The 14,963-nt window shown below is 43.8% G+C and overlaps 1 protein-coding gene across 3 annotated transcripts in view; it reads left to right on the plus strand.

The window, feature by feature from the left end:
- PPCDC (phosphopantothenoylcysteine decarboxylase) overlaps positions 1-5,119 on the plus strand; it is an 82,908-nt gene extending 77,789 nt beyond the window's left edge. For all 3 annotated transcript variants that reach the window (XM_048868208.2, XM_048868209.2, XM_048868210.2), the window contains one exon: positions 4,622-5,119. In XM_048868208.2, the coding sequence (XP_048724165.1) occupies positions 4,622-4,746 (125 nt within the window). In that variant the 3' untranslated portion in view covers positions 4,747-5,119. The remainder of the gene's footprint in view (positions 1-4,621) is intronic.
- The last annotated feature ends 9,844 nt before the right edge of the window (positions 5,120-14,963 follow it).

The raw sequence follows: 14,963 nt of genomic DNA on the forward strand, positions 1-14,963 counted from the left end.
GTTCCTGCTGGGAAAGGGCAGTCATTCCCTCCGGAGGCTGCAGAGATGTGTAAGTGGCAGTTGCTCCCTTAGAGGAGGGAAGAGGGTTTGGATCTGGTACGTCCAGAGAAATGGGGGGAACCAGGAGTTGTAGGAAGAAGTCCAGGGAAGGAGCAGCACTTGTGCACACTTAGAATAAACCAAAGTAAGTTATATTTAAGAAAAAATCAATATTTAACTAGAAAGTTGAGAGATGGAAACAAGTGGTTACAATACAAAACATAAAATGCCAACCTGGGTCTACTCTGGGTCAATGATAACCTTTCCTATCTAATAAAATAGATTCTCCCCCCCACCCCCACCCAAAAAAAAAAAAGTTCTGTCTTTTGCAGAGCTGGCTGATTTCAGACAAAACAGAATACAAGTGTTCATGAATGCCCCCTGATCCCAACACCTCAAGGGGTTTCCTCAGTGAATGGATGCAGGGTGTCTTTCTTCTCACTCTGTTATACTGAGAGCAATCTTTTATTTTTATTCATAGACAGGGTGAACCCCTGTTTTGTTGTAAAGATTCTTTTTTACTTTTAAGTGGTTTTGACTGTCCTTGTTTCTGATGATTTCCCACTGAAAGTCTTTGTATTGTGCAATGCTAAACAGTTGTGCCTGGCATTGCATCAGTGGCCAGACAGGCAGGGTGACAACACCCCCTTGCTGGAATAGACAGTTATCGAGACATCCTGGTGACTAATCTTTAATTTTTATTCCAAGTTCATAAAGCATATTTTCAATATAAATATATTGTCCCTTAAGTATTACCCATACATACATCTCACAATGATTAGGAGTCTTGACAAATTATGAGCTTTCTGTAGACACATCATGTGATATCCCTTATGGATAAATACCCTGCAAGACGTGTTTGGTGTGATGAGTTTGTCAGATCTGAGGTGAGAGCTGTTTACAAAGAACAGGGGACCCTTTGCCAATGGGCCTCTGTCACAACTGTCTACAACTATGAAACCTCTCTAGTTGCACTATTTCATATTGACAAAAGAGCACAAGGTAATAAGCCTTATAAGTCAGGATAAGAATTCATCAACAATCCAGGTCTTATTTAAATAGTAATTCACAGTGAAAGACCAGATTCACATATGACAGAAGATGTAAATGACCTAAATAAATAATGTCTCATTATTTCAAGAATGATCAGGTACGTTTTTCACAATGACCAGACTGATATTCTGGTAGCACAAAATACCACCATGTATCATTTCAAATGTTCAAAATAACCTTAGCCTTGGTGAAATTAGCCATATTTGGAATATCCAAGCAGTTGGACCACTGAATTTCTGCAGTTGACAAAACTGGAGAACTTCTAGTTGCCAATGTTCACCAGGAGAAAAAAAAAGTCTGAAAACAGCAATCAGGAGAGAGTGGAAGATTCATAATACGAGCTTCAGGTGACATTATTTATCAGATAACAGGTTTGTTCTCCAAACTATATTCAACCAAGGAATTATCACTATTTAGTGCTGGATGAAAAATCAAGACAGTCTCCATGCATGTTGGCTTCCAAAAACCTATTATATGAGGTTTCCTCTGTGGCCGAGGTCTTTCTGAATTACATACCTCAAATGATATAACCCTTGGAGAATGCCATCAGAATCAGCTTTGGCATCCTTGTAAATTATGAAACTGATTCTGCTTTAAGAGAAATAATCTTTTGAGTGTTTCAAGAGGCACAGTTTGACCATATGCAAATAAAAGTCTCTGATATACAAAGGAAATTGAAACTGTGGAGGAATGGAAAATAGAACCTTATCCTTAAAAGGGAAACTCATCATAAAGATGGAGAAATTGAGCAGCACCAGCATATCAAGTCATTTCTAGGTCTGACCTAGCCGTTGCTCCTGCTTTATCTCTGTACATGCAACTCTCAGAGCTGCCCTGCATGAGTTAAAAAGAACTTCAGCTTGTTTGGACTCCAAGTTGTAACCATGTCTTTGAAAATATCAAAAATGACTGGTTAGGGATGGCTTAAAGTTTTAGGATGATTTGAGGACATGGTTAAGGTTCCATCTTAATGGAACCATGGTGTAACCTGTTTGGTTTATACTACACTGTAACTGGGTTCCCCAACAGGGTTGCAGTATAGACAGAGCCTTTATAATGCTGTCACATTGGGTCACGTGACAATCCTTAGATGTCTGAGCTGATTGTGGGTGCTATTTCTCTGGCACTAGGGGGTGTCTACACTTTAGGCTGGAGGGGGTGATTCTCAGCTCAAGGAAACATACCTGTGCTACCTCAGCTAAAAATAGCTTGTAGCTGTGTGGCATGAGCAGCAGGGAGAGCTAGCTGCCCCGAGTACAATCCCATCTATGACTGTAGGCACATGCTTGGGGTGGCTAGCCCCTCCTGGTCCTCATGCTGCCATGGCTACACTCTTATTTTTAGCACACTAGCTCAATTAGAGCTCGCACAGGTGTGTCTCCTCAAGCTGGAAATCATACCCCAGCTTGAAGTGTAGACATTCTAATTCTAGGTGTATAATTCTTGTAAAAGTTGGTGACACAGGTTAACTGTATTGTTATGGCAGGTGTCACGAGGCGGTGCTGTTACGTACAGTCTTCCGAGTTCTTTTTCTTAGTGTGAGAGCAAATGTTCAGTCTTGGGAAGACATGCTGTGTTGTTAGATTTTGTTATGCAAGGTTCTGTGTAGTGGTAGTGGTTTATTGCATGGGAACTGTGCAAGGAGCTGAAGTTTGTTCTCTGCCGTGGTTTCTGATTAGAGTCAATTCCTGAGGCACAGTTGCTGTATGGCAGTGTCTCTCCACCTTTCCAGGCTACTGTACCCCTTTCAGGACTCTTTGCCCTGGTCTACGCTATGGGGTTAGTTTAAATTTAGCCACGTTAGGTCGATTTTAAAATGGATGCGTCCACACAACCAACCCCATTCCATCGACTTAAAGGGCTCTTAATATCCACTTCTGTACTCCTCCCCGGTGAGGGGAGAGGCATTAAAATTGACCTTGCTAGGTCAAATTGTGGGGTAGCGCGGATGCAAATCGGTAGTATTGGCCTCTGGGAGCTATCCCAGAGTGCTCCATTGTGACTGCTCTGGACAGCACTTTGAACTCTGATGCACTAGCCAGGTACACAGAAAAAGCTTTTCTATGTTCCTTTTGAATTTCATTTCCTGTTTGGTCGGTGTGGCGAGCTCAGCATCACAGGTGACCATGCAGTCCCCCCAGAATCGCAAACGAGCTCCAGCATGGACCGAAAGGGAAACACTGGATCTGATTGCTGTATGGGGAGAAGCATCTGTGCAGGCTGAACTCCAAGCAAAAAGAAGAAATGTCAATATATTTGGCAAAATCTCACAGGGCATGGTGGAGAGAGGCTACAACAGGGACACACAGCAGTGCTGCTTGAAAGTTAAAGAGCTCAGGCAAACCTACAAAAGACAAAGGAGGCAAACGGGTGATCCGGGTCAGAGCCCCATACATGCCACTTCTATGATCAGTTGCATGGCATTCTAGGGGGGACCCTACCACTACCCCACCACTGTCTGTGGACACCTGCCAGGGGAGAGTCTCACGCAACAGGGAGGAGGATTTTGTGGATGAGGAGGAGGAGAATGAGCAGCAGGCAAGTGGTGAATCCGTTCTCCCCGGCAGCCAGAACCTTTTCATCACCCTGGACCCAATACCCTCTGAAGGCTGGATCCCCGACCCTGAAGCTGGAGAAGGCAGCTCTGGTGAGTGCACATTTGTAACTACAGTACAGGGTTTAAAAGCAATAGTGTTTAATGTTAATGATTTGCCCTGAAGAATTGGGATGCATTTGAGGCCAGTATAGCTACTGGAAAAGTCTGTTCACATGTCTGGGGATGGAGCGGGAATCCTCCAGGGACGTCTCCATGAAGCTCTCCTGGAGGTACTCTGAAAGCCTTTGCAGAAGGTTCCTGGGGAGGGCTGCGTTATTTCGTCCTCCACGGTAGGACACTTTACCACGGCAAGCCAATAGCAAGTATTCTGGAATCATTGCAGCACAAAGCATGGCAGCGAACGGTCCTGGGTTTTGGTCACATTCAAGCAACATTCGGTCTATATCTTTCTGTATTAGCCTCAGGAGAGTGATATTATTCATGGTCACCAGGTTGAAATAGGGGAATTTTTGTAAGGCAAGAGTAAAAAGACCCCGTTCATGCTGGGCTGTTTGCGCTTAGCTAAAATAGGATCATCCTGGAGAATAGCCATGCAGTGGGGTGGGGGGAGGTGTGTGCTGTACATCCACCCGAAAACTGAAGCCCCTCCTTTTAAATGTGAAACCCAACCCACTGCTCGCTATGGGAAAGGATAGCGCTGCAGTTTGAAACCACTCCCACATGTTATGCATAAGAAGCCAACCCCGCGTACCCTGTGCCTTACCATGGCTGCCCTGGAAACCGAATTCTGTTGCCCAGCAATGTGTGATGTATACTGGCAGGTGCTCAATATAAAAGGTAAAATGTGACCTTGTACCTAAAGCACATGTGCTGTCTGCTGTGAATTGCTTGATTCACTGTAAAAGAGTATACCTTTTGTTCTCAAAAATATATCATCTTAAATTTTACTCTCCCTTTTTATCTCCCCTACAGGTGCAAATGTTTCTACGCTCCCCATATCATCTCCGTCCCTGAGGTTATCGCAGATTAGAAGGCAAAAAGAACGCACTCGCTGGAGTCCGTGCAGGAAAAGGAGAGGGAGATGCACCAGGACATAATGGGGTTTCTTGAGCAGCAAACAGAGATGTGGCAGACTCTGGTGGACCTGCAGGTCCAAGAATTCCATGCTCTCCTCTCTTTGCAGCCCATAGCCAACTCAATGTTGGGACCTTCCTACTTGACCCCCCCCCCCCAACATTCTACATGACATCAGGGGCTGCTGCACTACCCTTGCCTCTCCACCTAAGAGGACATTAAAAACAATCACAGCTGTACATACACTGACCTGTGAAAGCCGTGGTTGGTGTACGTGCACCTGAAGTGGGAATGGCTGTTCTTTCCCTTCATTTATTAAGTTTTGCTAAGTTCTAAATGTTTTTTTTATTTGCCTGGTTCATGTTACAGAATAAAACTCTGCTTTTTGGAACATAATTCATCTTTATTAGTTCGCAACATATGTTGACTGGTGCTGATCATGTCTGACAACCATCAATTTTCTGTTACTTCATTTTGTCAGAGCACCCATAACATTCTCAGATATTAATAGGTGCACTGAAAATGTTATATTCCTATACACACAGTACTCGCTACAAGATTCGTGCTGGGCTGAAAAAGAGCAAGGCCAGATAGAGCACACTACAGTAACACACACTACTCTGGCTTACTATTAAAATGGTCTTTCAAAGCCTCCCTGAGATGTGTAGCTCTGTGCTGAGTTCTTCTTATAGTCCTTGTATCTGGCTCTTCAAATTCAGCAGACAGCTGCTCCACCTCTGCCTTCCACTTCAGTGGAAACTTTTCCCCATTTGCTTCACAGATATTATGCAGGACACAGCAGGCAGTGATAACCCTTGGGATTTTTTTTTTTTCACTGAGGTTCAATCTCCTAAATAGACAATGCCAGGGACCCATAAATGACTAAAGGCACATTAAACTGTCATTCTGCACCTACTGAGCCTGTAGTTGAAGTGCTCCTTGGTGCTGTCAAGGTGGCTGGTGTAGAGCTATGGGAGCGAAGGGGAGGCTGGGTCTCCCAGGATCACTATTGGCATTTCAACATTCCCAGTGGTAATCCGCTGGTTGGGAAAGACAGTCCCAGCTTGCAGCTTTCTGAACAAGCCTGTGTTCAAACCATCCACTGTGTCCTGCACATTGCCCAAAGTCACAGTCCTGCATAGCAGGAGATGATTCATGGCCCTGCACACTTGTATCACAACCACCCCTGCGGTAGATTTCCTAACGCAAACTTGCTTCCTGACTGACTGGTAGCATTCTGATGTTGCAAGTTTCCACCATGCAGTCACCATTCGCCTCTCAACTGTCAGCACGGCTCTCATTTTGGTGTCCCTGTGCTGGAGGGCTGGAGCTAGTTTGGCACACAGATCCAGGAACATGGCCTTGTGTGTCCAAAAGTTCAGCAGCCACTGCTCATCATCCGAGACCTGCTTGACAATGCGATCCCAACCGTCGGTGCTTGTTTCTCAGGCCCAGAACCGGTGCTCCACCATCTGCAGCTGCTCCGTGAATGCTGCCAACCACCTTGAATTGTTTCTTTCTATGTCCCAAAGCAATTTAGCCTCCAAGGAATCATCATGTTCTCTGTGGCTCCTCTTGTGGCTCTTCAAATATTGCAGGATGGGGTGTCTGTGCTTGCAACGCTCATGACAATAGTGCTGAGCTGTGCAGGGTCCAGGCTTTTGTCAGAGACGGTGGACAGTGAGGAGGGATGTGCGGGTTTGTGGGGATTTTGAAAAGAGGTGCAAAATATAATGGGATGCAGATGAAATTATGGGATGGAGACCATTGCATTATGGGAAATTGAACCGATGCTCCCAGTGACCCCTGCAACTCATTTTGGCCCCATGAAGTATTGAAAAAACTTCCCAAAACACCCTGCGCTGGATGGTGGTGAGTTGCACAGTGGGATAGCTACCCATGGTGCACTGCACTCTGCATTGATACAAGCGCTCCTGGTGAGGACGTGCACTGTTGACACAGGGAGCATCGTGTGCACATGTACAAGTGATGTAATAACTGTGGCGGCTGTATGCTGACATAACTTAAGTCAACGTAGTTTTGTAGGGTAGACATGGTCTTTATCTAAAAACCTTATATAATGACAGAAGTTTTGGAACTTAGTTAGGGAATGAAACTGCGCATCCCACCAGTTACAATTGTTGACCTGAATTTATAGGGCTAGTTTATTATGGCTCGCCAATGATCTGACCAGAAGTTACTTAGGTTCTTGTCCCAAATTCAGGCTACAGAATTAGAGAACATAGGGAGTTTAATGTCTTGTAGGGACCCTTGGGATGTGTGGCAAGGATGCTCACACTTAGGACAAAACCAAAATTTCAAGATCTTTATTAAAATAAATGAGAAAGTAATCAAAGCTATAAACCACTGAGCCATAAAGAAGTAATACAGTTCTATAGTCCTTGGTGATAACATCCCTTTTCTAAAAGGCTACTTAAACTAGCATACTCACACCCTTCCTTGGAGACCTGGTAGTGGGAGACAGAGGGCCAGCCTCATCTCTGGCATGCCCAATGAATTCGATGGTCCAGGCTCCTCAATCCCCAGCTGGTAGAGATCAGGTTTGAGTGTTGAGTAGCTAAGCTATACTGCAAAAACTGAGCTGATAGCTTAACAGAAGATAACGAAGAGGAAAAGCGACCACCCAGCATGGATCTTATAGGGTCCTGGCACTGCCCTGAATATTCATATCAATGCCCAACCTTCTATGCCCAAATCTTATTTCCTCACTCAGATAAATCTTTGGGTACACTTACTATATAGGGTAGCATATTCTGACATATTCATACCATATCCATACATATTACTATCGATTATCTCATCCTTGAAACTGTTACCTTTGGCCTAGATCATTACTTCCATGTTCTGTGGTGTACCTTTATGTTCCACAATTTTGATAACTACATTCAGTTCTCTGTTCAGTTCTCCATTCAGTTCCCCAAAATAAAAGCGCAACCAGTAGGCCATTTATCTATGCCAAAAGGTACAAACACTTATGCTAACTTGCTCTAGCTAATCATACAGGATACAGGCCTGTAGATTCCTTGCATTACAGCCAAGTAATGTGCACTGGAATTATTCAGTACAAAACATAAATCAAGAAAATAATACAATCAATCAAACCAATAAAGAAAATCGAGTATATAATATAGCAAGCTTGCAGGCTAGCCCCATGGGCTACACAGTGAAGAAGAGGCATAGAGCCAGCTCTTTACTTTACATCCAGGGTGTCTGTTTCTGTATTCTGTACAGTACTGTACTAATTTCTGATAATCTTGGATTAAATAATTCCAATTGAGCCTGTTATTGAACAATCTCGAATCGTCATTAACTTCAGACACGCAACAGGCTGAGATCCCTGGAAGATATAAATCAAATTACTCTTAGAATAGGCCCGTATTCTGCATTAGGGATTTTTTCCTTCACTTGGAGGCTGATGAGCAAGGCCCTGGACATCATCTGCTGGTCAGCTGAGAGGTGGCACTGGTTCTGAACAGGACACCAGTGTCTGAAGAAGGGACCTTTATGAGCCATGGGTTGTAAATGATACCTGCGGTTGCTGTGAGAAGTCCTTGTCATTATGTGGGAATGCACCTTCCCTAAGTCTCTGGCAATTCAAGAGGTCCTGTCTTAGGAGCAGTAATTGGCAGCATTACTTAGATGTTAATGATTACATTTGTATTACAGTAATGCCTAGAGGCCTTAATCTGTACTGAAGCCACTTTGTTTCAGTTTTCACCAAGAAGGTTGGTGGCGATTGGACATCTAAAATAGTGAATGCTAGTGAAAATGAGGTAGGATCAGAGTTTAAAATAGGGAAAGAACAAGTCAAAAATTACTTAGACAAGTTAGATGTCTTCAAATCACCAGGTCCTGATGACATGCATCCTAGAATAGGTGAGGAGCTGACTGAGGAGATATCTGAGCCATTAGCGATTATCTTTGAAAAGTCATGGAAGACTGGAGACATTCCAGAAGACTGGAAAAGGGCAAATATAGTGCCAATCTATAAAAAGGGAAATAAGGACAACCTGGGGAATTACAGACCAGTCAGCTTAACTTCTGTACCCGGAAAGATAATGGAGCAAATAATTAAGCAATCAATTTGCAAACACCTAGAAGATAATAAGCTTTCTTTGACAGGGTAACAAGCCTTGTGGATGGGGGGAAGCGGTAGATGTGGTATATCTTGACTTTAGTAAGGCTTTTGATATTGTCTCACATTACCTTCTCATAAACAAACTAGGGAAATACAACCTACATGGACTTACTATAAGGTGGGTGCATAACTGGTTGGAAAATCGTTCCCAGAGAGTAGTTATCAGTGGGAAGGGCATAACGAGTGGGGTCCCACAGGGATCTGTTCTGGGTCCAGTTCTGTTCAATATCTTCATCAATTGATTTAGATAATGGCATAGAGAGTACACTTATAAAGTTTGCGAACAATACCAATATGGGAGGGGTTGCAAGTGCTTTGGAAGATAAGATTAAAATTCAAAATGATCTGGACAAACTGGAGAAATGGTCTGAAGTAAATAGGGTAAAATTCAATAAGGACAAATGCAAAGTACTCCACTTAGGAAGGAACAATCAGTTGCACACATACAAAATGGGAAATTACTGCCTAGGAAGGAGTACTGCGGAAAGGGATCTGGGGTCATAGTGGATCACAAGCTAAATATGAGTCAACGGTGTAACGCTGTTGCAAAAAAAGCAATCATTCTGGGATGTTTTAGCAGGAGTATTGTAAGCAAGACATGAAAAGTAATTCTTCCGCTCTACTCCAAGCTGATTAGGCCTCAACTGGAGTATTGTGTCCAGTTCTGGGTGCCACATTTCAGGAAAGATGTGGACAAATTGGAGAAAGTCCAGAGAAGAACAAAAAAAATGATTAAAGGTCTAGAAAACATGACCTATGAGGGAAGATTGAAAAAAATGGGGTTGTTTAGTCTGAAGAAGAGAAGACTGAGAGGGGACATGAAACAGTTTTCAAGTACATAAAAGGTTGTTACAAGGAGGAGGGAGAAAAATTGTTCTTCTTTACCTCTGAGGATAGGACAAGAAGCAATGGGCTTAAATTGCAGCAAGGGCGGTTTAGGTTGGACATTAGGAAAAACTCCCTAACTGTCAGAGTGGTTAAGCACTGGAATAAATTGCCTAGGCAATGGTGGAATCTCCATCACTGGGGATTTTTAAGAGCAGGCTGGACAAACACCTGTCAGGGATGGTCTAGATAATACTTAGTCCTGTTTTAAGTGCAGGGGATTGGACTAGATGACCTCTCGAGGTCCCTTCCAGTTCTATGATTCTATGTGCAGGACATTGGATACATAGAATACATACACCAGATGCCTGATAGGAGCTTCTCCTTTCTCTTTGCATGATGGAGGAACAAGTTCTCACTTCCTGAATTGAAGGAAGCTGGTACCCACTTCTCCCCTCTTCTTTTGGGGACAAAGGAGAGACCTGGGGAGTGCTTGATGGGGCCAAGGGCTTCAGGATTCCTCTGGGTTGTTTGAAGGGCTGAATAGCAACAGATTTCTGCAACTCCCAGAATTTGAATATTATTTGAATAGGTTATTCATCAGGGCCTAATGTGTAGGTTTGATAATTAGCATGGTGGTGACATGATCATTGGATGGGAATGCATATGCTTGCCCATGGGCTGAGGAATTTTCCAAGACTTGGGTTGGACAAAGGTGGGCTCTTCCCCTGCTGGATAGAGAAAATACCATGCACGTTTATGGTGCTGGGTGCTCAATAACACAGATCAGAAATGACTGACAAAGAGGGTGAGAAACCCGAAGACATCTCCCCCACTCAAAGAAAAGGGGAGGGAATTTTGCCGTTTCCTTTCTTACGGCATTTTAGCCTCTCCAGCCTGTTGCTGCTAAGAGATTGATCTTTTGTGGAGCTATGAAGGTGTGGGATTTTATAGGCTCTGTGGAAAGACATGGTCCAAAGCTCAGAGGCAGGTGAAGACTGTGTTTGCAAATGTCAATACCACATGCAAATCATTTGCAAACTGGCCTTGCAAATTTGTTACTGTTTATTCTAAGCCTTTATAAAATGTGAGTGGGTTTGGCGTGTGTTTTCCAGGGATCAAAGGGTAGACCAAGCAGATAGAGTTGCTGAGTCACCATCTGGGCTTTTGGGCTTTGCATATTGCACAGGCCTTCAACATCACAATGGCTTGTTTGCCCGGATGTGCTGAGGAGCAATTTGTGGGCTTTGCACTATTTTATTTTTCTTTCCCTGCTACAGCTATGAATTAAATATATCTAAAAGCTAAAAAACTCTACGTACCAGGAATTGGGTGGCTTAGGTAATATGGAGCCTTTTGCCTTTAGTCTCTTTGAATTTGGTCCAGGTCAGTAGTGTCTTGTAAATTGCAACCATCTGGATTTTGTTGAGTGGTCTGTGTGAAATGAACTTGGTGGATCTCAGCCTGTTTCCTCTGCTTCATTAAAAAAAAAAAAAATTGGTCCCTTCACTGGAAAGCTCAGCAGAGAAGCCAAATATCTACTTAGATTGTAAGCTTTAGGGGGCATAGATCATCTTTTTATTCGGTGTTTGTACAGCCCTTAGCACAATGGGGTTCTCATCCATGACTGTGGCTTCTCAGCTCTACCACAATACAAATCAATAGTGATAATAATAATAAAGATGAATTGAGCCACACACTCTGAGCTCCATCCTCCTAGAGGTTCCCCTTTCACTCCTAGAGGTGGCCCTTTCAGAACAGGGTTGAGATCCACTGGTGGAATAGGTTTTAGACCAATGTTTTATTGTTTGTTTAGGCGAGGTTTTTGTCTAAGATATCCCAGTGGGGTTTGCAGTGGACACTTAACTAAGGGAAGCTGAACTAAGGAAATTCCCAGCCCACCCACACATGACACGTAACTATGGCTTTTACCCAGGAATATTCAAATGTGGCCTCCATTTTGTGTGTGTGTGTGTGTGTGTGTGTGAACACTTCGACACTCATTTTTGAGCACTGTCACCTGTGTGCACAGGTGATGGTATTTAAAAATACATGTGGTAGCATGTGCAAAGTAGCACAAATGGAAACCAGGTTGAAGCTCCTCTGAAAACTTGATCCAAAATATTAGCATGCTCACTATACTGGTGGAGAACTTTACCCCTGCCTGGAGGTTGCTCTTCAGTTTTACTGGCTCACTAAACATCTGTACAGAATTGAGCAGTTCTTGGCTCTGGTTCCCCAGGTGAACATCATCTAGAAGAGGAAAATTACTGGGAGAAAGCAATAGGAAAGTGCATCATGCTTTAGGTGGCATTGATGGCAAATAATATCCTCTCATGTCCATAGAGTCTTTAATTAAAAGGAGTAATTAGAGCTTATACTAACACAAATTCATTAATTCCTATAGCACCCCACCTATGTAACGGAATAGGGGAGTATTAGTGCTCCCATTGTACAGGTGGGAAACTGAGTCAGAAAGGCCTGATTTACAACTGCTAAGCACCTGCAGCAGCCACTGCCTTCAATGAAATTGAAAGGGGACAAGTTAAAAACTGATCAAAGGGAATTCCTTTTCACATAACACATTGTTAGACTGTGGAACTCATTGCCACAGGATGTTGTTTAGGCCAAGAACTTGGTAAACTTCAAAGATGGATTAGACATTTGTATGGACAACACGAATATCCAGAGTTGTAATAATTAAGGATAAAATAAGAGTGTTGGAAAGGAGTTAGAGATTGGGGTGGGCCCTTTTGCAGGGAAGATTCTCCCACATTTGCCTGTTATGGGATTTGTGTACCTTCCTCTGAAGCTTCTAGTGCGGGCCAGCATTGTGATACACAATACAGGACTTTCATGAGCCATAGGTCTGATCCATTCTGGCAATTCCTATGTTCCCATGACTTGTTTGGCATTGTGTATGCTCAGCACCCCTGAAAATCTTGCTCAAAGCTACGCAGAGGTGGCCGTATCAGGAATAGAACCCAGGAATTCCTCGTTCCCAGTCTGGTGGTGTAACTGCTAGTCAATGCTGCCTCTGATGGCACTAACAATCCCATGACACTTTCAATAAGAGAGTTTTCTGACAACTTTTCTTTGGTTTTCTGACAAAATGCTGCCTCCAAAGTTGTCCTAAATATTCCCTGTCGATTTAACTGGATCATCACAAATGTTATGCAGTGTCCCTGGAGCTGGTAACTCACAAGCTGCATCCCACCCCAAAGGAGGTTTCTATTTCAGTAATGAGCAAAGAGAGCCTCTGGTATATGAGTGTAGAAACACGTTGGAGTCCAATTCTTTTGTGTGAAAGGTGCTGAATAAACATGAAGTAATTGCTGTACCATGGTTACACTAAGAAGAAAATTGTGTCTTATGCCTGGCTGATGACAGTCTTGTGTCAAGTCAGGTCATTGCAATTGTTTATTTCTACAGGGGTTGACGGTGCTGAGGGCTGGAGCTTTGTTGACCTATAAGGTTGCAAAATTTAAATAATAATACCTAGCATGTCTCATCTGTAGATCTCAGAGCATTTTACCCTGATTTCCAGATGGGGTAACTGAGGCACAGAAAGATGAATGGAGATGCCTAATGGCCAGTGGCAGAGGTAAGAAAGAACCCAGGTCTCCTGAGTCCCAGTCCAGCGCACAGCCACACTGCTTCTCATCAGTGAATGAATTGCGATTGTTTTACAGCTGAATGAAAATGATTATTCACCATTGATAAGACAATTGGACGTCATATGCAAATTCCTGCTCTCTAATGGCCTCATCAAAGCTTTTTTCTGAACCTCAGCCTTCTCTACTCTTTAAAATGACAGTGTAATTTTTTTTTTTATTTTGATGCTCAAGAGCTTTATCATCCAGAGATTTCTGATAAAGGGCGTTCAGAGCCATGTTTTCCTGGAGGCCTCAAATGGCTTTCTGAATTGGAGGGGTCAAAGCTGTGCGAGCCAGCACCTTGTATTTTCGCCCACACAGTAGTAGGTAGGTGTCAGTCTGCCAGATTTGCATAGCAAAACATAATTTGCCAGTGCAAACATGGGCTTTTTGCATGTACACAAAATCGTGGGCCCAGATTTAGAGGTTTCTGTTGAAAATATTGCTACTGGGACGTATGTAGCAAAATGTATTAGGTCAGTTCCTGTCCTCCACTGCAGCCACTTTGCACCAGTCCACAAGCTCAAGGTACCAGGAAGCCATCTGGTCTGGCTGCCTGAGTATTCCATCAGTGTAGGGAAGTCCCTAGATGGCTTATTGCTGGTATGGTGGCTCTGACTCCTCACCCCTCTCTGCCCCCTGACATAGGTGGCATGGCTGGGTGCCATTGCATCCAGCTGAACCCTGGCTGCTGGAGCTGTCCCTCTTGACTTTGGGCAGCCAACATAATTTAGAGCAGCCCCAAGAGTACTCTAAGATGTGCCTTTGGACCAGACTGACAATTTAAGGATTGGGGTGGTTTAAATCCTCTGTTAACTACTCTCTCCTGAACAGCACTGTGTACAGAAGGGTCAAACTCCAGGATCTGGTCCATTGACTTTATATTTTGATGAGTATCAAGATTTATAGTCCCTCTAGGTCAGTGGTCTCCAAACTTTTTGGTTCGCGCACCCCTAGGGTGAAGACCGGAAGACCTGCCGCAGACGCGCCGCCAGAGGGGAACACCAGCCGTGGACGTGCAGAGCTGCTGCCAAAGAAAAAGAATGGCGAGGTGCCATCTGGCGGTGCTCCTGCTGCCGCGCACCCCCTGGGATCATCTCAAGGGTGCGTGCATCCCAGTTTGGAGACCACTGCTCTAGGTAGTCACTGACCCTCAGCACAAGGTCCAGTCTTTTCCCCTGTGGTCAATGAACCCTGAAGCTTACTTCAGTGGAAGTCAATATTTATTCTTCTTAATCATTTGTATTTATTGGTACTAAAATAAACGAAAGCAGAACAAAGTAGTTGCCTTGTTCCACTGATTTTGTTGGGCACAGCTTTGTTCAGAGCTGAATCACATGATCAGACTTTCCAACGCTGTTTGGGCAGTTGATAGCCAGAAGAGCTGACACTAGCCAAGGGAAAACTGCATGTCACACCAGGAGGGATGCTGACCTTGCTGGTTAAATTCCTTGAAGTGGTTTCGCATGTATCTGCGTTTTTACCTATTCCAGTCACTTCCTCCTCTCCCTGTGAAGAGCTTATGAATCTATGTGGGAAACACATGCTCATCGGTTTGGAGCCCATCAAAACATTATCATCTCAGCAGTGGGCTGAGTGA

Source organism: Caretta caretta, chromosome 10 (genome assembly GCF_965140235.1).
Source record: "Caretta caretta isolate rCarCar2 chromosome 10, rCarCar1.hap1, whole genome shotgun sequence".
Classification (NCBI taxonomy): domain Eukaryota; kingdom Metazoa; phylum Chordata; order Testudines; family Cheloniidae; genus Caretta; species Caretta caretta.